General features: G+C 39.2%; 1 protein-coding gene across 1 annotated transcript; it reads left to right on the plus strand.

The window, feature by feature from the left end:
• The first annotated feature begins 4,275 nt into the window (after positions 1-4,275).
• msh6 (mutS homolog 6 (E. coli)) lies at positions 4,276-23,411 on the plus strand. The gene is made up of 10 exons (XM_022684999.2): positions 4,276-4,637; positions 6,317-6,519; positions 7,352-7,527; positions 7,932-10,503; positions 13,675-13,967; positions 16,490-16,607; positions 17,857-17,946; positions 18,808-18,962; positions 22,911-23,110; positions 23,236-23,411. Exons 1-10 carry the CDS (start codon positions 4,402-4,404, stop codon positions 23,315-23,317), a joined length of 4,125 nt encoding a protein of 1,374 aa, XP_022540720.2. The 5' UTR covers positions 4,276-4,401; the 3' UTR covers positions 23,318-23,411.
• Positions 23,412-23,765: the final 354 nt, after the last annotated feature.

A 23,765-nucleotide genomic window follows, 5' to 3' on the forward strand; every position in this document is an offset into this window, starting at 1 on the left:
CGAACCTGCCGAAGCACTCTATTACGTGCCACAACTGCCACTGAACATTCCTCTGTCCACCAAGGAACAGCTTTCCTTTTCCCCCCATATGGCTTTTTAAGTGGAATAGCATCCTCTGCTGACATACACAATATATTACACACTTTTTCATTACAAATATCTACGTCATCCGAGATACCCATGTTCTTAAATCTTTGATCACACAGGTCAGAAAATGTGACCCAATTTGCATTAGAAAAATTCCATCTACGCAAAAAGGTACGGCCCATCCTATATACTTCAATACCAAACTCACATTCAACTGGAAAATGATCACTCCCCAGAGAGGTAGACTGCGACACGTCCCAACTACTCATCCCTACCAATATTGAAGAGGCAAACGTAAGGTCCAACACAGTAGTGGTATTTCTAGCCACATTCAACCTCGTGCCCCTACCATCATTGAGACACACCAGATCCCTTTCAAACAGAAACTGTTCCAACACTGTGCCATTTTGGTCCGTACCTGAACTCCCCCACAAGGTATTATGAGCATTGAAATCCCCACACCAGACCACCCCGTGCTGTTCCAAACCACCAACATCAGAAAGCGTATCCAACGTGAGTTTCTTACACGGATTATAATAATTAATCAGTTTAAATTTCCCGCATGGTCCCCATATGTCTACCTCAACAGACTCGTGCGTCCCATGAAAAGGGAGAGCCCTAAACACCAGCCCATCCTTTAAAAAGGTTGCTACACCCCCTCCATTTCCCTCAATCCTATCCCGCCTAAGTACAGTGTACCCACACAATGTGAAGCTTAAATGTGGCTTTAGCCATGTTTCTTGCACACAAATTATATCTGGCAACCTCTGCCTGTCCACCACATAGTGCTTAAATTCTTGACCATTAGCTATAAGGCTCCGAGCATTCCAGTGCATTAGGAGCAGACTCTTACTAATCATTTTCAGCCTGAGAGGACGGCATTTTCCCAGCCAATCCTCCGCTAACTGACTCCCATGTCAGTCCCAGTATACCCAAAAATCTCTCCGCAGATCGAACAATTATTTTAATCTTTTCCGTCCTACTACCTGTTTGAGCAGTACAATTAATCACATCCGCAATAAACATGACGAACTTAGCCTTCTCCACAATCAGAATCTCTGGATATAATACACCAAGAGGCTGCGACACCGTATCTGCCCTTCCCTGATCCGATGGACGGTCATCCGTCCTCGGTGGAACTACCTCCGAGAGCTAGTACGGCCCACCTCTTTTAACGCCTCAGCATAAGACAAGCCTGGAACAGCCCTAACCGTCTGTACTTCCACAGCCTTTTTCCGAACCTCACAACCTCCATATGCAGCTTTATGATCCCCCCCGCAGTTACAACATTTAGGCCGAACATCTTTAACACACTTCCCGTATTCGTGCTCACCACCACAAACCCCGCACCTCTTTCTTGCTCTACATACTGAGGCAATATGCCCATATCTCTGACAGTTATAACATCTCACTGGCGGAGGTATATAAACCCTGACTGGGAAACAAATGTATCCCAAAAACACCTTCTCAGGTAAGGAAACACCTTCAAATTGGATCATGACCGACATGCTATCTGACCGAACACCATCCCTAAATCCTTTCAATCGGATAACGTCCCCTACTCTGCCCCCCGTCAAAGACTTCTTTATTTGAGCCACAGTAATGTCAAGTGGGACCCCCGTAATCACTCCCCGTAACCTCGCAGATTCCCTGAACAGGGTCGGCGTTATTGACTTGCCCCCCAAACTATGAAGCTCCAATGCTTTATCTCGCTGTCGCGCATCCTTACATGTAATCAACACTTTACCATCTCTCAAAATCTTAGCCCCAGCCAGATCACCCAAAGCTTTCCTTAGTTCATTCGTCAATCTAATCGGGTTAAAAGGAGTCCCTGAGTCCGCCCCAAACCGAAGAAGAACAACATGCTCTTCCTTCCTACGCTTCACCTGTTCCACCCTATTCCCACCTCCAGCCGAATCTCTCTCATCCGATAGCCTCCTACCTTTCTTAGGTCCCACAGTTTGCCACTCTCCTCCACCTCCCCACGTCCCAATCCCACTTCCCGACATGTCCGATTCATTGTCTTCTCCTACGTCACTTCCTTCCATCTCCCCTCCTCGAAACCGACGCTCCCTCAGAAAAACTAGCTGAACTTCAGCGGATCTCAGACGAGGGTTCAGGGTAGGTGACCAATAGAGATTAAAGGGGAACGCCTTCTTCTAAGCCCCGCCCACCCGTGAAAAGTGTGCCAAAAATCAGAACCAAAAAAATGAAGCAGAAGCAAAGGAGAGATTCCAGAAGCAAAAGTCTTTAGCAGCAAAATCCACAAAAATCCACAGAAAATCCAAAAAAAATCAAAAAATGAAAGCAAAGACTGGCAAAATCCAAACTAAAATAATTTTCAAATAAGTGCAAAGAATAATAAAATAACCAAGTATATTTAAATATATATATTTGATATATATTTTTCTCTTTTGAATTTGCAACATACATGTTTTACTTTTGATTCTTAAAATTTTGATTGTGGATTTTATTTTTTTACGTAAAACTTTTGGCACAAAATTCACTCCATACGCAAGACCCAACACTCTGGATGAGCTGAAGGCCGCTATCGAAGCATCCTGGGCCTCCATAACACCTCAGCAGTGCCACAGGCTGATTGCCTCCATGCCATGCCGCATTGAAGCAGTCATTTCTGCAAAAGGATTCCCGACCAAGTATTGAGTGCTTAACTGAACATAATTATTTGAAGGTTGACTTTTTTGTATTAAAAACTCTTTTCTTTTATTGGTCGGATGAAATATGCTAATTTTTGAGACAGGGATTTTTGTTTTTTCTTTACTTTTTTGCCAAAATCATCAATATTAAAACAATAAAAGGCTTGAACTACTTCGGTTGTGTGTAATGAATCTAAAATATATGAAAGTCTAATGTTTATCAGTACATTACAGAAAATAATGAACTTTATCACAATATGCGATTTTTTTTTAGAAGGCCCTGTATATGCGTCCAAACTGCGGTACGCTTTCACTGCCTCTCTGGTGTAAACACACTCCGTTTCAGGTAGTGATCACATCTGGGTAGGTCATACCTGTCAAGTCTCCCGTTTTGGCCGGGAAACTACCGTATTTTACTCATCTTTCCCGCCGTCCTCCCGTATTAGTATTTTCTCGTAAATTTCCCGTATTATTTTACAATTAAAAAATATCTATTATTGAGGAGACAGGGCACTGACCGCTCTGTGTCTCTTAACCAATCGTGGAGCCGGTTCAAGGAGAGTGTCCCGCCTTACAGCCAATCAGCGTGGGGAAGCAGTGTGGGGAAGCCCCCCGTCGCTGTGAGTTCAAGGCAGCTAGTCGGAGCAGCTGATATTAAAACATATCTGGAGCAGAGGCGATTGTTTAAAGACTGCAAGGGAAGCTCAGCTTCCCCTAAAATGTAAAAAAAAAAGTGATTAAATATATACTGTTGTGTGTACATGCCACTGATTAAATATGCGCTACAACGCGCTGAACTTAGTTCAAACATCAGCTTCTTATCACTGGTAACAACTCGGCTTTCCTCTCACTCATTCCCGCAGCTTCACAGCGCCGCTTTAAATAGTGCGGACGCTATTTTAGATTTTTTGTAAACCTGTCTTAAAATGTAAGGGATACTGAACCTTTGTTGGGCTGGTGGGACGACTTTAAGTGGACAGAGGAAAATGTCACTTATTTTTAAATCTAAAACTTGACAGGTATGGGGTAGGTCACCTTTGGCAAGCGTTTTAAATCAGAGGAAAAAAACTTCCCTCTTAAATCCTTATTAAAAGGATCAGGAAAAGAGGTTTGATCATTAATTACTAATTTCTGACTATCGTGTTTGCTCTGTGTTCGGGAGATTTGCGAAATATGCGCTCGTAATTTTGACAGCTGGATATTTTAAAATAGCGCCACTAGAAGCGTCGAGGAACAGACATAAGCAGTAGCTTTGCTATTGTTTTTCCCTGATTGAAACGGTCTACATGATTAGCTAACAAATAGAAAAATACAATTAAAAAAAGACACATTTTTACATTCAGGGGGTGGTTATTGACAATAATTAAAAAATAAAAAAAATGTGACAATGTTTGTTTATCGTTTGTTAATTAATGTAACATTTTGCAGTAAGAGTGTAAATATTATAAAACTGCTTTGTGAGGAATACTATTGGTCCGCAGGTTCGTGAGGTTGCAGGCCCCGCCCCGCGCTCCTTGGCCTTTCACCACGCAGCGATTTCCCGCGAACACTTGTGAGCGCGCGCAGCTTCACCGCGAAGCGCAGGAGAGCTGAGGACTCTGAGCGCTGATTCTCAGTGTGTCTGTACTACTACTACTGCTGCTGATATAGAGGAGTCATGGCTAAACAGAGCTCTATCTTTAATTTCTTTACTAAGTCTCCGCCGCCTGTTACCAAGTCCAAGTCCAGCCCGTCCCCGGTGGAAGCGGATTTACCGTCTTCAGTCAGTAAATCCAGCGTTTCCCCGAAAGAGGAGGCTAAACTCGCCGCTCAGAGCGCTAAACCCAGCAGGAGCCTGGCTAAAGCTGCCCAGGCCAAACTGTTCGGAGAGAAAACTCTTCCTCCCAAACAGAGGTAGGAGAAACTCCACTCTGCGATCTTAACAAACCAAAAAACAAGTGCAGGTAGCAGGTCAGACTTACTCTAGCTAACCTGGCTAAAGCTAAAGAACTGGATCGGTTTAGCCGCCGGTCTGGTGAATTTAGTTAGCGTTAGCTACACAGTGTTAGCTTAGCTCTCCGGTCCAGGAGAAGTGAGCTGTGTCTGAAACGAGCTGAAAGTGCTGATTCGGTGCCGCGCTGTCCACTGGTAACGTAGGTAGTGTAGTAGCGGTGTGGACAGACAGACGAGCTTTGGGCTGCTCTTAACATTTTCATCCAGTTAAACAGAAGCAGCGGTTATTGACCCTGCCCCAGAGTCCTGCCAGAATAAGCAGCATCTCTTACAGAAACAGCCCTACTTTAGGTTTGTCGCTGCACTAAAAACACAATTTGCTGGCTAACGTTGGTTTTTAACTTGGTTAGCTAACTTTAATTAGAGCCCGTGTGACACATCGGGTGAATATTTAACTGTGTTAGTTAATCCGCTCTGAATCCTGTAATAATTCACTGTAACTCTGGTTAACTGTGTTAGTAGTGTGAGAGTTGTTGTGAGTCTCGGCCTGGTGCTGTTTCCTGGCGGGAGAAGCGAGGCTGAGGCACATGGGAAGGAGGGATGAGGGGAGGGACACATCCCATCACACTGCTTTATTTACGACCTTTTTAACTACACAGTTTATTTATGACCCATATTTAACCAGCAGGATCCTACATCTACTGAAATGGGAGATCTTATTTCAGACATACAGCCAGTCTCTGATTTGCATTATTTTTTAGTGCTTGATTTATAACCATGTTAGTCCTGGGCGATATGGAAAAAATACTTATATTCATTATTCATTATATCACCGTATTAAAAACCTATTTTCATAATGCACAGTATAAATCTTCATACACACGGTGATTTAAAAAAATGGGTGGTGTATTAGTAGGAACTTGGCGATATACGTATCACAATACCGAGGTTATGTGTTGGAATGCTATAAGGAAAGATATAAACTGTTACTGAAAAATCGATACTGTTTTTGAAAATCCAGTACACTGTTGCAAAACTAAATATTGCGATAGGATAGCTTTTCTTATATATAACAGGTTTTCTTGCACCCCTAATCAATTGTAAATATGGATTATAATGCTTTTAGTTGGGATGCATAATATTGGAATTATTTGGTATTGTCCGAAAATTGCTTCTTTTATTTCGACCCAGTGTCTACTTGGCTGGTATTTCAATTAATTGCTGTGTATTTATTGTGCACTAGAAATGTACCAAGCCCTATATTGGGGTGTCAAGTCTTTATGTAAGTTATAAATGTGTATATCTTTATCTGCACCAGGTCGCTTTGTCTCTGAAGCTAAGCAATATGGCAAAAAATATTGTATCACGTTATTTATAGAATTTTTCACAATAGATGATATTTATTATATCACATAAGAAAAAATGCAAAGAGAAGTGAATATGATTATTTAAAACTAAAGCCATTACACTTTTAATTTCGCTTTATATCAGAACGTGCTGTTGTATTATTGGTGCTATCTTTAAATGATTAATAACGCTTTTAACAAGAACTTATTTAGTTGCATAGTTGCATTGAGTGTTGGTTGCAGTTAGTGTAAGTTATTTATTCCTGACTGATGTTTTTTTTTTTTTTTTTTCAGCTCTTCGTTCACTTTTCATGCGGGTGATCTGGTGTGGGCAAAACTGGAGGGGCATCCTTGGTGGCCGTGTATGGTAGTGCCCCATCCTATAAATGGACAACAGATGAGGGGCAAAGGCCGAGATCAGAGATCACATGTACATTTCTTTGATGAGCCGCCAACGCGAGGCTGGGTCAGAACAAAATATATTCGAGAGTATAAAGGTGAGCTGAACTGTACTCAGGTTTTATATTTCAAGAATACACTACTGCAACAAAATTAAAATGAAATTGTATTCTAGCAAATAAGAACAGTGTGGATTTTTCTTCACTTAAAACAAAAAAGTAGTACCCTGATGTGATAATTAGGGGTGGGTGATATGGCACAGTATTTCAGGGTATAATATCGTTCACGATATTCAGAAATGTTAGCGATATTATTGTGTACAATACGATATGGCACATCCCTAAAGTCTAGTGCTGTCAACGAAAACACATGCGTTTAATCTGCACACTTTAACATGGTAATTAAAAAAAAAGCAATTTCATGATCTGACGAAATTTACAGAGATGGTCATATTTTGTGATGACCCCAAAGTAGATTTCAAAAGGTTGATTACCTTTTATTTATGCTATTTTAGCCTCTCTCTCACTCTTGCAGATGCACACACACAGCTGATGGCATGTTTCTAATTTCTAGGTTATGTGTGGATTAAGGAGCTGCACTAGTGTTTATTTTCTCTATTAAAGCTCCCAGTTAAGCTCAGTAACTCAGCCCATTAAAATATTTTCATATAAAAGCATCAAAACTACCCTGCCTGAGGTATTATAGTAAAGTAAAAAAAGTTTGTCTGCCAGCCCTAACCCACTATATTTCATTATTACTGTCAAATTATTTTTTTTAAGTGATTGACTCCAGTAATATAAATATTATAAAATTTTCCCAGTCCAACCCTGTTTTTTTTTTATTTACAAACTTTACTTACTAATTTTTTAATTGATTGACACCATTAATAATCCTTGTTTATAACGAATGCTTTTTGTTGGCATCTCACAGGTTCAGACTCTGCTGATGCTAAAACAGGTGGATTGTTCTTCAGTGGTAAACCTGTGATTCGCAGGGCGATGGAACTGGCAGATCAAGTTCTGCAGGACATTCCTGAGGAAAGACTGAAGATGCCACTCTGCAAGGATGTTTCAGATGAGGAAGAGGATGATGAGGAAGAAATGGAGGTAAAAGTAAAGTTTTACTTTTTACTATATATTTGCATTATTACCTTGCAATATATATATATATATGCAACCAACCAATAGTCTGTGTTATTGAACATATGCATTAAAGGAGAAAACTGGTGTGAAATGGACTTGAGGTGTAGTTAAACACGAGTGAATCTCCATTTTTCCCTAGCATTCCCAAATACAGCGCTTTTAGCTTATGCTCCCAACAGGCTTACAGTGCTAGTGAAAGGGGCATAGTGATGACTTGTATTACTTAGTGGTTTGTAGCACTATGGTTAAAAAATAACTATTTAATGACATGAAGATGAAAAGAAAGAAAAACAAATAATAGTGCAAGAGGTTTATTAAATGTAAATAGTTATTACAGCTTGTGAATTACAATTTTACATTCACTATAGGTCGAAAAGTCAGTAGAATCTAATGAAGAGATGTCAGAAGAAGAAGAAGAAGAAGTGAAAAAGGTGAAACCCAGTAGACGTTCATCACGCGCCACAGTAGAGAATGGTCAGAAGCCCAAACGTCGTCGTATTGTTGTGGCCTCTGACAGTGAAGGCTCTGGGGAGGAGTTTAAGCCAGACCAAGTGGAAGGCAGCAGTGAAGAGGAAGATGATGGCGCTAGCAGTGGAGTCGTTGAAGAGGAAGAAGAGAGTATGCCTGAGTCAGAACCAGACAGCCCAGTAAAACCTGTAAAACGCAAACGAGTGGCAGAGAAGCCTGCTAAAAAAAGTAAATCTACACCATCTGAGACTCCTAAAAGAGCTCCTGCTTCCCTTAATTCTGTTGCAGTTGACACAAAAGCTCGACTCTCTGCTTTCTCTGCTCCAGAAAACTTCGAGAGTCAGGGAACTGCTGGATCGGGAGGTGTGGAAGGGCATGGTGTGTGGGATCATGAAAAACTGGACTGGTTACAAGATGGCAAGAGGAAGGATGCACGGAGGCGACGTCAGTCTGACGAAGACTATGACCCCACCACCCTGTATGTGCCTGAAGAGTTCTCTAACAGGGTTACGCCAGGAATGCGGCGCTGGTGGCAACTCAAGTCGGAAATGTTTGATGCTGTTCTGTTCTACAAGGTAGGCAAATTCTATGAGCTCTACCACATGGATGCTGTGATTGGTGTAAACGAGTTGGGACTTACCTTTATGAAAGGCACTTGGGCACATTCTGGATTTCCTGAAATAGGCTTCAGCCGTTTCTCTGATGTTCTTGTCCAAAAAGGTTACAAAGTGGCTCGTGTGGAACAGACTGAGACTCCCGAAATGATGGAAGCACGATGCAAGACCATGGCACGTCCCACCAAATTTGATCGTGTTGTTCGGCGAGAGGTGTGTAGAGTAATTACGCGGGGCACGCAGACCTACAGTGTACTCGATGGTGCCCCTTCAGAGGTCCAGAGCAAGTACTTACTGGCTGTGAAGGAGAAGAACGAGGAGGAAAGTGCAGGGCATGGCCACATCTACGGAGTCTGTTTTATCGACACCTCTGTCGGTCGCTTTCACGTCGGTCAGTTCCATGATGACCGTCACTGTTCCCGTCTACGTACTCTAGTTGCGCACTATGCCCCAGCTCAGGTGGTGTTTGAAAAGAGCAACCTGTCATTGGAGACGCGCAAGATCTTTAAGGCCATTGTGTCCTCTGCCATGCAGGAGGCTCTCAATGCTGGCACACAATTCTGGGATGCCCAAAAGACTCTGAAGACTTTAGCAGAAGAAGACTACTTCAAAGAAATTGAGAATGAAGGTGGTAATGCAGGATCCACACTCCCCACTGTCCTGAAAGCAATGACCTCCGACAGCGACTCACTAGGTCTCACTCCTAAAGAGGGATATGAGCTTGCCCTGTCTGCCCTTGGTGGATGCATGTTCTATCTTAAAAAATGTCTTGTGGACCAGGAACTTCTTTCCATGGCAAATTTCGAAGAGTATGTTCCAGTTGATGTGGAAATGGAGCAGGCAGAAGGTGCATCAGGTTTCTTTGCCCGGACACGCCAACGCATGGTCCTGGATGGAGTGACTCTGACCAACCTTGAGATTCTGCAGAACAGCTCTACTGGAGGTACGGAAGGTACCCTGCTAGAGCGCTTAGACACCTGCTGTACTCCATTTGGAAAAAGACTGCTTAAACAATGGCTGTGTGCCCCCCTCTGCAATCCCACATCCATTAAGGACAGGTTGAATGCAATTGAAGACCTAATGGGTGCTCCAGCACAAGCAACTGAGGCTACAGAACTCCTGAAGAAGCTTCCAGACCTTGAAAGGCTACTTAGCAAAATCCATAGCATGGGTACTCCACTAAAGGGGCAGAATCACCCAGACTGCAGGGCTGTGCTCTATGAGGAGCTTGTCTATAGTAAACGCAAGATTGCAGACTTCCTCTCTGCACTGGAAGGGTTTAAGGCCATGCAGGAGATAGTGTCTCTTATGGAATCTGTTTCAGAAGGATTCCAGTCCAAACTGCTGAGACAAGTGGTGCTCCTTAAAACTAAATGTGAGGATGGGCTCTTTCCTGACCTAACCCCAGAGCTTAACCGCTGGGACACTGCTTTTGACCATCAAAAAGCACGCACCACCGGAGTGATCACACCCAAGTCTGGCTTTGACCCAGAGTTTGATCAGGCCGTGAGTGGAATCAAAGACTCTGAGAGAGGTCTTCAGGATTATCTGGACCGACAGAAGAAAAGACTCGGTTGCAGAACTCTGTCCTATTGGGGCACTGGAAGAAATCGTTATCAGATGGAGGTTCCAGACAGTGTTTCTGAGAGAAACGTCCCAGAGGAGTATGAGGTGAGGTCCACCAAGAAGGGCTGGAAGAGGTACTCAACAAAGGAAATTGAGCGCTTGTTCTCAGAGTTGCAGAGCTGGGAGGAGAAGAGGGATGCAGCATTAAAAGACTGCATGAGGAGACTGTTCTACAACTTCGACAAAAACTACAGGGACTGGCAGACTGCAGTGGAGTGCATGGCTGTTCTCGGTAAGAAAGTTAATTACAGTTTCATTCCTTTACAGTGTTAATTTTGACAGCAAATTTTAATTTAGTTTTAGTCATAGTCTTGTGACGAAAATAGCATTTAGGTTTAGTCATAATTTACTCATCTGAAATGTTTTTAGTTTTAGATTTAAATTACATTCAATTTAGTTGACTAAATGTAAATGTAAAAAAAAATTCATCGGTTCCCTTGAATTATTAACTATACACTTATATTACACCAGTTGTGTAATATTGTTAATGTTTGAATTTGAAATATATTTATATTTATATATTATTTAATGTATAGGATTATTGTAGGTATGTGACTATAAATATTTCACATTTTTTTTTATTTTGTTTTAGAAATCAGGTCATAAAACATTTGAATAGATATATTATAGTTTGAACAGAGCTGTAGATGCAAAAACACAGTCTAGTAAAACAGTAAATAAAACATCTAGTTTTATCTCCAGCACTAATCCAGAACACCTACTGTAGCTACATTCTATAAATGAGCTCAAAATCACACATTTACACACTGCCCTGAAGAGATGCTCTCAGGATGTACTGAGAGACTTCATAAGTTAAAGTAAAAAACTGATGAGAAAGTGCTGTAAGGAAATTTACACTTTTGGGTTCAGAATTTTCTTTATTTTATTGTTATATTTTTTTCTATTGAGTTTTTTTCTGATCTGTTCCTGCTGTCAACACTGGCTATATGTTTCCCACTGTGGGACTAAACAGATGATCTGATCTGATCTGTATCAGAAACATTACCTTTACAGAGCAGCAGTTCTGTGTTTTAGTGCACTGCCAAGTTAAACACATCATCAGCTCATAAAATAACATTAGTATTAAAAACACTGATCTCTGCATGGAGATCTGTGTGACTCTGGTCTGCAGAAGCTGACTGATTAGTGGTGTTGCTACTGCAAGAGAGACTGGTACTGATTGGATGAGCACCCCGCTTGTCCCGCCTTTCTACCTTCGCTAAAGTAGTAGTGATTGGATCTCTTCCTAACTGGTCCCTACTTTTCACAAAACTAAATCAGTTCTGATTGGATTTCGTCCCTGCCAAACATTTTGGTCTCGTTTTTATTTGTTGACGTAAATGTCAGTTAATTTTGTCTTGTTTTTATCTTATTAATACTGTTTTTATTTAGTTATCATCTCATTTTCGTCTTGGGGAAAAAAAGCTTAGTTGACTAAGACTAAGACGAAAATGATTCGTGAGCGAAAATAACTCTGGTCCTTGAGCATTCTTTAGTTAATTAAGTTGTTCTTTAGTCAGTAAATCTTAAACCACACATAATAAGACAGAATGGGGCATACGTTTTTAATTAGTTTAGCTAGAAAAAAAGATACCAATATGAAGTGATTTACTGAAAACTTAATATTGGCATTGTGTGTGTTGTAGGGCTGGGCGATATGGAAAAAAATCTTATCACAATATAGTTTTCCATATCAGCCGATATCGATATGTATCACAATATATATCAAATCACTTTCTGTTACACTTAAAGGTTTCTTTTTGTACTCATAAGTGACAGAATAAGGGAGTTTTTTGCCAAAATCATTAGCAGGCTCAGAGTCCTGTGGACAGACACTACTGTGCTCAGACAGCTTTTAAATTAATTTTAAAAAGTCATTATTATACATCCACACAGGTCCGCAGACAACTACATAAAGCAAAATACAATAGTATATCACAGTGTTCATTTTGACAGGTGATTTTGATACAGTTTAGTCTTAGTCTTTTGACTAAAATATATAATAGTTTTAGTTCCATTTTAGTCTAGTTTTAGACTAATAAATTTTGGTCATATAAAAAGTGTGTATTACATATTTTTACTGTTTTTCTACTTTATATTTGTTGTTATTTTGAGATTATTTTCTGCTAATGTTTAATAAAATAATAGCCTTTAGAATTTGTTGCATTTAAATTATGCTACAATTAAATATTTTAAAGCAAGTGACCTGTAATGGAGGTGAGACGAATAAAGTCATGTTTCTGAAATGCTCCACTTCTACTGCAGTACAGATTTATACTAACATTACTGGCTTTCAGTAGACTAGACTTACATTACATACAGCAATGTTTAGCTCTGTTCAAATACAGCTACACAGATTATATAATCTTCTGTATTTAGTAAAATGTCCAGCACAACAGACCCTGTTAAAAACTAAAAACACAGAGACAGAGGATAATTCTGCCCTCAGGGTTTTCTAACAGAAACAGTGAGGGTTAGGAAAAAAACGGAAGGTGCTGCTTTTCTGTGTGTTTATATACTAACCCATCACTCGTGCTGAAGTTAACATAAATTTACACAGAAAGTGGATTAACACGGCTAACATGCGTTACCTATTAGTTTATAAGAATGTAAAAAGCAGTGAAGGCACCTTAGCTAATGATCACAGATTGCACAGAGGGTTGTTCTAGGCTGAGCAGCAGTTCAGCGTGCTTCCTGATCTCGTGCTGCGCCTGTTCACAGCGCTACTTAAACGGGAAATAGAAAATAAAGTTTATCGAATCCTATCGCCTGGCTTATCATAGTTATCGCGATATATAAGTTTTTCGATAACTATCGTTATCGTTTTATCGCCCAGCACTAGTGTGTTGCTTATTGTAAAAGAATCTTAATTTTGTTTTAGTGGGATTAAAAAGCCTTAAATGAGCAGATACCCTGTTTATACATCACACACACAGTACTAGTCAAATGTTTGAACTCCTTTTCATTCAATGTTTTTTATTTATTTCTATATTGAATTTATTTTCTACATTGTAGATTAACATTTAAATACATGAAAACAGTAAAGGGACATCTCTCGCTCGCGTAGTCTGTCTTTCTCCTGCTCACGCTGTCTGTCTGTCTCTCTCTCTTTCATTTTTGCCTTCTCTCTCTCACTCTCTCCCTAACTCCATTGCTAATTATCTCTCTTAATTGTTGTAACAATCCACTGCTGATATATAAAAGAACTCAAACACTAAAATGCATCCAGTAACATGCTTAGGAAAAAATATGAGCAGTTTAATAAGTTAAAGTAATGCTCTTGTTTTTGTTTTTAATAAAGCGCCGTTGTTTTTTTTTTAATAATTAAACATCAATCTGACACCTGTAAACAAACACAATTTGAATATTGATGGGTAATGATGTGATGACTGTGATGTTGCAGATGTGTTGCTGAGCTTGTCCCGGTACAGTCAGAGTGCAGATGGGCCGATGGCAAGACCTGAGGTAGTTCTCCCAGAGAGTGGTCCTCAGTCTTCACCTTTTCTGGACCTCAGAGGATCCCGGCATCCCTGTGTCACAAAGACCTTCTTTGGTGATGATTTCATCCCCAATGACATCTTCATTGGCTGTCCAGGCACTGAGGAAGAGGAGGGTGAAGACACCAACAAAGCTCTGGCGTCATGTGTGCTTGTCACTGGACCAAACATGGGAGGCAAATCCACCCTGATGAGACAGGTGGGAATAGCTTAGCACTGATCATTTCTGTAGTCATCCATTTAAACATACAGTAGTTATGAAAAAGTTTGGACACCCCTGATAAAGATTTTTCTTTATAAATCATTGGTTCAGATCAGCAATTTCAGTTAAATATATCATATATCAGATGAACACAGTGATATATGAGAAGTAAAATAAAGTTTATAAGATTTACAGGAAGTCTCCAATAATTATTTAAATTAAATTAGGCAGGTGAATGAATTTGCTAACCCAAGAGAAAAATTACATCAATATTTAGTAGATTCTCCTTTTGCAGTAATAACAGCCTCTAAACGTTTCCTATAGCTTCTAATGAGAGTCTGGCTTATGGTTGAAGGTATTTTGGATCATTCTTCTTTATAAAACTTCTCCAGTTCAGTCAGTTTTGATGATTTCTGAGCTTGAACAGCCTGCTTTAAATCACATCACAGATTTTAATAATATTCAGCTCTGGGAACTGAGATGATCATTCAAGAACATTGTACTGTTCCTCTGCATGAATGCTTTAGTAGATTTTGAGCAGTGTTTAGTAGGGGTGTCACGATTTCGATATTTCATTGAAATCGATCAAAATTATGTCATGGTGTCGAGCATCGAAGTCAAAAAGAGGATTGATGATACCTCCCTCAAATAGCGCAGCACGCTACGCTGTAGCTCAAAGAGCAGTACTTTCTCCAGAGAATGTGGACATGCTCCTCTTAAAGAAAAACTTGACAGTATTAAAATAACAGTTGTTTTGTCTAGCCTCAAATATGTTAATAGTTTTGGTACCTTAAGCATCTTTCTCTAAAAAGTTAATATATCTTTGTTAAAGAAAAAGTCTTATTTTTCACGTGTAACTGTTATAGTAGGATAGAGTTCAGTTTGCTAAGGCTCTAATTGTTCTATTATTTTGTACATGACTGTTCCTGTATTTTTTTTATTTTTATTTTATGTGCACACTGATGCTACCAAAAACAGCCACTAGATGGCATTACAAATATATCTTAATTAAATTATTTAGATTTGACCATTAGTGCCTAATGTGGTGTATTACAGATCACTTGTATCACTTTGCATCACTTATATTAAGCCCACCTTTTGAAATAAGATTTTGTAAATTTGATGAATCAAACCAATGACTGACCATAGACTAATCTAAAACTGACATAGGCCTCTCAGCTGTAAAAAAAAAAAAAAAGAAAATCGACAATCGAATCTTGACTCTAAAATCGAAAATAAAATTGAATTGAGGATTTAGAGAATTGTGACACTCCTAGTGTTTAGGGTCGTTGTCTTGTTGAAGTATCCAGCCCTGGTGCAACTTCATTTTTAACTTTCTCACTGATTTTTGAAGACTCAAGAATCTGCTGATATTGACTGGGATCCATGTGACCCTCAACTTTAATAAGATTCCCAGTACCTGCACTGATAACACAGCCCCACAGCATGATGAACCACCATCAAATTTATTCACCTGCCTAATTTTGTTTAAAGAATTTTCACACTTTCTGTAAATCCAGTAATAATTTTACTTCTCAAATATCACTGTGTTCATCTGCTATATGATATATTTAACTAAAATTACTGATCTGAACAACCAATGATTTATAAAGGAAAATCATGAAAATGATCAGGTCTGCCCAAACGTTTTTCTTTTTTTATATCCCCCGTATTCAGTTTTGATTAGCAGGAGCGTTGGTAAAATTGGGTAGATTTCATTGATTAATTAGAATATGAAGTTTTGAAACGTACTATGGGCATACAAGAGTTTTCACAACGGAAGGATGTGGGTTTAGTGAATATGGAAATTTTAAGATCTTTTTTTCCTTTTAAAACACCTGCAGCTTATTCTTCATGAGAAAACACGGGGTCTGCATTCACACAGCAGTTGAACGTGGCCCAAATCTGATATTGAGTTTAGGCTGTTCGCACAGTCTTTTTAATGTGACCCATATACAACCTCTGTCTGTAACTGACGCTCAGGCACTGAAGAGCATTGCTTTACATTCAGTTTCACTTTTATAGCTCATATTCTTATATTTTTATATTCTGACAGAGATTATAATGTTCAACTGTAATCAAAATTCTGCCACAATCTGTATCTGCCTTTGGGCAATTCATTAGAAACACTATGTGGCTAGGGCACAAGCCTTTTAATATTGTTGGAACAGAGAGATGAACAAAAGTCCACACTCACTGCTGTTGTCCTTTTTCCCCCATCTACTCACTTCATTTTTTCTTTATTATTGACTTAAAAGTCGCATGATTTCTTATCTGGCTGTTCAGACAGTTGTATTGCCATATATCGGACAAGTATTGAAATGAAAGTTAAAAATTCAGTCAGGTTTTTCTTTTCTTCTTTTCCTGATGTCGCATATGATGTAAAAGATTTGGGCCACATTTACCTGCCATCTAGATTTTTTTTTCCTTTTTTTTTTTTTTACTAAAGTTATTATCACAGCTTGCTGTTTATTTGATGAAGTTAACTACAGCAGTGTGTATCTGTTGTCTGGCTGTAGTGTGGCCTGGTGGTTATCTTGGCTCAGCTGGGGTGCTATGTTCCTGCTGACAGCCTGCGCCTCACTCCTGTTGACCGAGTGTTTACTCGCCTTGGTGCTTCTGATCGCATCATGTCTGGTAGGTCTCATCACTGCTGAGAAACACTGCTCCTTCTGTTCATGCACTGCAAGCCTCAGTAGATATTCAACATTTATTTCTGTAATACACATTTTACACACATACTCCACTGCCAAAAGTATTTGATCTGTCTTTGCACGTATATGAGAAACATTCTATTCATACGTGTTGGATGAACAAGCTGTTCTATCAGGTTGAGATCAGGCCAGTCAAGTTCTTCCACACCAAACGCGCTCATCTGTGTCTTTATGGACCTTGTTTTGTGCTCTGGTGTGCAGTCATGTTGGAACAGGTGGAGGTTGTCCACAAACATTAACTAGTTTAAATTTCAGTTCATACTAATTTAAATTAACAGTTCAAAACCGAACTAGTTCACATTCATTTGGGTTTTGTCTCGTCTTCTTTTCCTCTTTTTCAAAAGTAGCCCTTTCTACCTATCCAAAATAAATATATTGTATGCTACGCTGAATTTGATCATTTCCTCAACAAAGAATCATTTTAGATGTTTCAGCACCGCAGACAATTTTTTAAAGGTTTCAACTCCAGATATAAAACCTGTTCACTGACTGTATCGGTGCTCTGACGAGCATCAGTGCACCAACCAATCAGATCACAGTAGTACTAATGCATTGCCTTTACTGCCTAAAATCCATTTACTTTAGAGTAAATACTTACATATATAGACAAGGTATATTTTCTAAATTAAATATAGTGACTCTGCAGAAAGCTGGTGACCCCTGCACACTATGCTCCTTAGCATCTGCTGACCCTGCTCTTTTATTTTACACTAACAGAGTGCGTTGCTGTCAGTCCCAGTCTCTTTCACTGTGTTATAATATTACTGACAGTTGCCTGTGGAATATTTAGTAGTGAGGAAATTTCACGAATGAACTTGCACAGGTGCCGCATCTCATCACTGTACCACACTGAAGTTCACTGAGCTCCTGAGTGTGACCCATTCTTTCACTAGTGTTTGTAGAAGCAGTCTGCATGCTTTTGTACTTGATTTTATTCACCTGTGGCCATGAAATAATTGGTACCTAAATTCAGTCATTTGGATGGGTGAGCGAATACTTTTGGCAATGTAGTGTCCATATCCTACACAATAAGAATTTCTTAAGTCATTTTAGTGAGAAGCTGTTTACTTAATGTTGCATGCTATTTAGTGTTTAAGAGACTTGTAGTATGTAATACAGTCTCAGCAACCCATTTCTGCTACATTTTATATGCTGTTTAAATAAATTTTTAGGTGAGAGTACCTTCTTTGTGGAGCTCAGTGAGACAGCCAGTATCCTGCTTCATGGGACCAACCATTCACTTGTACTTCTGGATGAACTGGGTAATGGTTTTGCTGTATACTTCAAAGTGTATGTTGGTAAATATGCCTGTCGCAGCAATTGTTGTTTCAGCGCAATATATTGTCCCAGAAATAATTGTCTTCAATGATATTCTCATTTTAAGACCATTTTATGCCACTGATATAATGATATATATAATAGCATAACAATGCATTAAACCTCTAAGGTGCAATGTTAAATGTTTAATTATTGCAACATGGCGGAAATTGTTTAAATAACCTAAATGAATAAAACCAAAATATAATTGCTGTTTTTAAAAAGGGATACAACATACCAGCTCATTCACATTTAAGTAGATTTGTTTAAGTAAGTTGTTCTCTGCTCGAGTGCTAACTTTTTGGCCGTTTAGAGGTGATTATCAGCCTGTAGCCAGCTGCTAACCCCAGCTAGCACTGCTGGATCAGCATTAGCATCAGCAGCTAACCATGCTAAGCACTAGCTCTTTTGCCGGTCAGGGGTGAGTATTATCGGACTGTAGCCTGCTGCTAACCCCGGACAGTACTGCTGGTTTCCACTAAAGATGCATCATTAGTGGCTAACTGATAATTTAAGCTCACTGTAAATAAACAGTTTTCAGGAGAGAAATCTGTGTAGAGTAATGTTACTACCCAGCACTCGGTTAAGTTTTTTTTGTAAGAATTACAGTTTTGTTTATTTAGCTTAGCTTCACAGGTCTCGCCCCCTTAGCAGTGAGACCTACTCATGGACAATTATTGGACAATTATTATTACTAATGGACAATTATTATTGTACGATAAATCTTTAGTGTAATTGTTGTGAGGCCTGTTTTCACATGTTTGTCATCCAGCCACTAAAGGAGGAATGAATGTTTTTGGCTGTAGGCAGGGGTACGGCTACCTATGACGGCACAGCCATAGCCAGTGCAGTGGTGAAAGAGCTGTCTGAGAAAATTCACTGCCGGACCCTTTTCTCCACACACTATCACTCATTAGTGGAGGACTACGCCCAGGACCCCGCTGTCAAACTCGGACACATGGTGAGGCTTTTTCTTTCTTCATGTTCCAACCATATTTACACGCAGGGCTGCAGCAATTAGTCGACATGTTTAACAGTGTTGGATAGATACATTTGTTGACTCCAGATTTAGTGTGTGGCGTTCTGAAGTGTTTTTATTAGTGTTTATTTACTGCATGTGGATACTTCGTATTGGATGTATAAACTCTTTAACATGAAGTTGATTGGTAGGGCTGCACGATATTGGAAAAATGTAACATTGCAACCTTGTTTTTTTTGACGATATATATCGCAACGTTAAACTCTCTCGCATCAGAGATCCGGACCAACCAAGAGTTTAGTCAGAAGAGTACTCAAAACAACAATAATCGCCCCTTTATTCTGAATTTCTTTTCTGAAACGTTTTTTTTCTTGGATTAATAGGGCTATTTTAGCTTTCACTGGAAATATCTGTGCAAAACTGTGCCGGACGGAGGTGCACAGCTTTTCGTCTGCCTTGGCATTTACAAGCATGTGTTCAGCCATGCAGTTACCTCATGTTTACGCCCGCCCCCTCCCCCTCACGCTTCTCAGGCAGCAGCAGCCTGTCACTCACACAGAGACAATCACAAAACATCACAACATGACGTGTTCAATTGCCTTAGATGACGTTGCACGTCCTGCGATGTGACTGTTGTGCATGCGCACATCGTGATGACGAGGCTTAAGTGATATGTCGTGCAGCGCTAGTGGTTAGAGTCAGGGGCGTAGCAGCAAATTCGGGGCCCTGTACACTCTCAGTGACAGTGGGCCCCTATCCATGCCAGTACACAAGGAACGTGAGCAAAAATTTTCATGGGCCCCTTTCTCTACTTGGGCCCTGGGTGGTCAGGTCCACTTTTCCCCCCACTACCACGCCCATGGTTAGAGTTATGAATGTGTGTTCTGGGTTCAGCGGGGCTCAGGGGAGCTGATCTCAGGATCTGCAGGCCCTGTTGAACTATGCTCTGGACATGTCTGTCTAAACCTGCTCTTCAAAAAATTCAACTAGCCCAAAAACGGCAAAACCTCTGTAAACCTTTGTTTTTATTCTAATTTGAACTATTCTTACATTTAGTTTATAGGGGCATTATTATTAGAATTGCTATTTAATCATTGTAAAACTATTGTATTAATTCTACTATAATAATGTACAGTAATTACAGAAACTTTCCAGGAAAATAAATTCAGTCAGTAAATCAGTAGATACAATGTGTAAAATTCCTGCAAAATTCCTACTGTGAATTTAATGTTTCTTGCTGCAGTATCTGATGACTACACTATACTTTTTAACTGATTGTGAAATCCTTGCTTTTTATTATTACTATTATTATTATTATTATTAGCGTGCAGTTTGCAAAATGCTGTTATAAAGCATGATATTCAAAAAATGTAAATGTTTGTTTTTCTGTCTGCACAGAAAATTAGACTCTTAATATTACAAAAAAAAAATCTGTATAGCAAATTTATCCACTTAATTAGGGGTGGGCGATATGGCTCTAAAATAATTAGTGCTGTAACAATACATCGATCTGTATCGATACATCAATACAACTATGAACGATTTAGTGCTGTAACAATACATCGATCTGTATCGATACATCAATACAACTATGAACGATACGATGCTTCGATTTGACGTAAAAACATTGATGTGTTTTTCACGTGCGTTTAACCGGTTACTGCAGAAGCGCCGTCTTGCGGGTCGCCGGCGGTCCCGTTCTGACTACGTAAAGTAGAATGCTTCAAAGCGTCAAATATTCTAAACAGAGCGACCAACTAACCAACTCATATTCATTAGTACTACTTTAACTACCTGCATGCAAATTTACAGCCGTCTACATGAAACCAGTCGCCAGAAATCTCCAACTGAAAACAGCCTGTTTTTTTACATTGTTTACATGAGGAACATGCCTCCCCAAAAAAAAGCCTTATAAAATATTATTAGTGTATAAAATAACATCATATTATATTATAGAAAATTCACTTACTATCACAGCATCCACAATACAGCACTGAACCGCAGATAAAATATCCAAAAAGTCCTTTATTCGCCTGCTCACTTCTCACAAACATGCTTTAGTTTCAGCACAGCCGCAACGTAATACTCTCAAGCTACTAGCGACCACACAATGTAATGTTTTCACGTAAAGTTGTACGTGAATCCAAAGCTAAGGCTGTCTTCTTCTAGATTCTGTGGTTTTTATTGGTCCACAAACAACTACTTTTCTTGAGTGATCGTCTTTTGAACCAATGGCGTGAGCGCTGGATCACGTGGGTGTCCAATCTAATCAGGTCATAGCCTTTCTCCAGAAGGCTTCTCCTGGAGAGATTTTGAACACTTTGGAGACGCCTGGTGGACACCTAATATAATGCAGTGTAACTTTGCTTTGTGATATAAATTACAACTACTGAATCAGGAAATGTAGAGAATGATTGACTATTCCTCACCAACATCCATACACACATTGTAAACTCCAAATATAACAGGTGCTTTTTTTTTTTCTTTTTTTACATTTTCTTCTGCATTTGATGTTCTCAAATGGAACCTAAATAATGAAAATTAAAGTCTTGAAGTGAATTATTGTTTTGCCCCAACTGTCTACTTCAATTTAAGCCCTGAATGGTCATTGTGCTATATGTAAAACTTAAGATATTCATTGTTATATTGTAGTAGTGCAAACCGCATGAAAATGAGCATAAAATTGGATCTGCAGTCAGAGGTTTAAACATTGCATTGTTCCGCTCTGTGTTATTCTCCGCCTATTCTCCGTTACTCTCCGCTGCTGTTTGCCGAGCACATGTTTGAGTTAAGAGTTACACAATGCAGGAGCCCTCAGCAAGTAGAATCGTATCGTATCGTATCGTGACATAATTTGAGGTATCGTACATTATCGTATTGTTGACTAAAATAATTGTATTGTATTGTATCGTATCGTAATGAATCTTGTGATTTACACCCCTAAAAATAATATCACGATATTTCATGGTATTTTCACGATAACGATACTTTAGGCGATATGACAAAACGCTGAATTAAAAATTATTTTGAATTGTATTATTGCATGCAATCTATTGCTAACTGAGATATTAAAAAAAAAAAAATTTTATCAGATTTGTAGCAAAAGGCAATGATCCAGAATGTCGTGATATTAAAAATGCACTCCAAATATCTCCATATATCCAGGATTAAAGTAAAATAAATTATACTGAACACATATAATCTGTCTCTATTAGATATATAATGGGAAATTAGAACAGTGTACATTTTTTTTTTTTTTTGCTAAAAACAACAAAAAAGTAGTACCCTGATGTGATAATTAGGGGTAGGTGATATGGCACGATATTTAAGGGTATAATATCGTTCACAATATTATCACCAACGATACAATATGGCACCCCCTACCACTTAAGTAAAATATTTAATAGCTTTTTTTTTATTTATTTCCATTGCATTGGAAGTATGTAATATTTTTATTTCATAAACCATCCCTATACAGTAGTAATCACTTTAAAGTAGGAAAACATAGTTGTTACTTCCCCTAAATGGCTCTAGTACTACTGTTTTTGCAGTGGTTGGGACCAAGCTACTGTTTCATTGGTTTATAAACTTGTTCATTTGTCTGTTTTGATGGAAAACACCTCTTTAATATTATGTGCAACAAAACAGATACAAGAAGATACAAGATCCAGTCCATTGTGCTGTATGCAGGGTCTGAAAGGGCCAGAATGATCTGGATGGAGCCTAAACCCATTGTGGTGGCATTAGAAACTAAAACATTCATATTTTCCTGATTTCACTACTTCATGATTCCTTTACTGATTTCAGGAGAACTGTTGGATGAGGAAAGGCTCTGCTGTTCGTACTGTGACCTTGTTTAGATCTACTCTATAATAGAAGTTAAATCAGATTACAGCGACTGCATTAATTAAGCTGGCTGGTTGTACGCAGGCCTGCATGGTGGAGAATGAGTGTGAGGACCCGAGCCAGGAGACCATAACCTTTCTCTACAAGTTCATCAATGGCGCTTGTCCCAAGAGCTACGGCTTCAACGCCGCCCGCCTGGCCAGTATCCCAGAGGAGGTCATCCAGTCAGGACATCACAAAGCTCGCGAGTTTGAGAGGAACACAGTGGCCCTGAGGATCTTCAAGTAAGAAACTACTTATTTAAAATAAGAGCTCAGTGTTCTTGAAGTGCAGTTTCTTTAAGCAAGAAAAGGTTGTTGTAATGTTTATGAAGATTCATGAATTATGCTAATTCGCTCTCTCTTTCTAGGAAACTCTGTGCGTTTGCTGATGATCCCACAGCTAATGGAAAACGGTTTGCTAAGCTGGTACAGATGATCGGCGAGCTCTAAAAGAAACAGGTTTATTCTCCCCATGAGTTTTTGTTCATCAAATCATTTTCATTGGTTCTGACATGATCTAATAAAGTTTATTTTTAAAAATGAACACTTTTCCTCATTTTTGACTAGGAAATTAAACCTTTGATTAATTACTAACATCTACATAATGGTTGAGTACTCCACAATATATTAAGTCTAGATGTCATGGAACATGCATACAATTCAGGCTGTATAAGAACCCACAGTCACCAAATACAGTTGGATGAGAGTCAAAAAAAAATAGGGCGAAAGCAAAATAAGACAAAACAAAAAAAAAAAAAAAAAGACTTTATAGATACTTCCAAGCTTCAACAAAGCAAGAAGCTGTTTTACATTTTCTCCAGCAAGTTCACATTCCCTTTCATCCAGGACATCATCTTCATCTTTCAATAAGGCAACGAGCAGTGATTTCACGAGACTG

The sequence above is a fragment of the Astyanax mexicanus genome, chromosome 7 (genome assembly GCF_023375975.1).
Source record: "Astyanax mexicanus isolate ESR-SI-001 chromosome 7, AstMex3_surface, whole genome shotgun sequence".
In the NCBI taxonomy this organism is placed as follows: domain Eukaryota; kingdom Metazoa; phylum Chordata; class Actinopteri; order Characiformes; family Acestrorhamphidae; genus Astyanax; species Astyanax mexicanus.

Excerpts from the sequence above, each read along its gene's own strand:
- msh6 (XM_022684999.2), top strand. The coding sequence starts at position 4,402 with ATGGCTAAACAGAGCTCTATCTTTAATTTCTTTACTAAGTCTCCGCCG. Across the intron at positions 4,638-6,316 it reads ACTCTTCCTCCCAAACAGAG|CTCTTCGTTCACTTTTCATG; the intron begins GTAGGAGAAACT and ends TTTTTTTTTCAG. Across the intron at positions 10,504-13,674 it reads GGAGTGCATGGCTGTTCTCG|ATGTGTTGCTGAGCTTGTCC; the intron begins GTAAGAAAGTTA and ends GTGATGTTGCAG.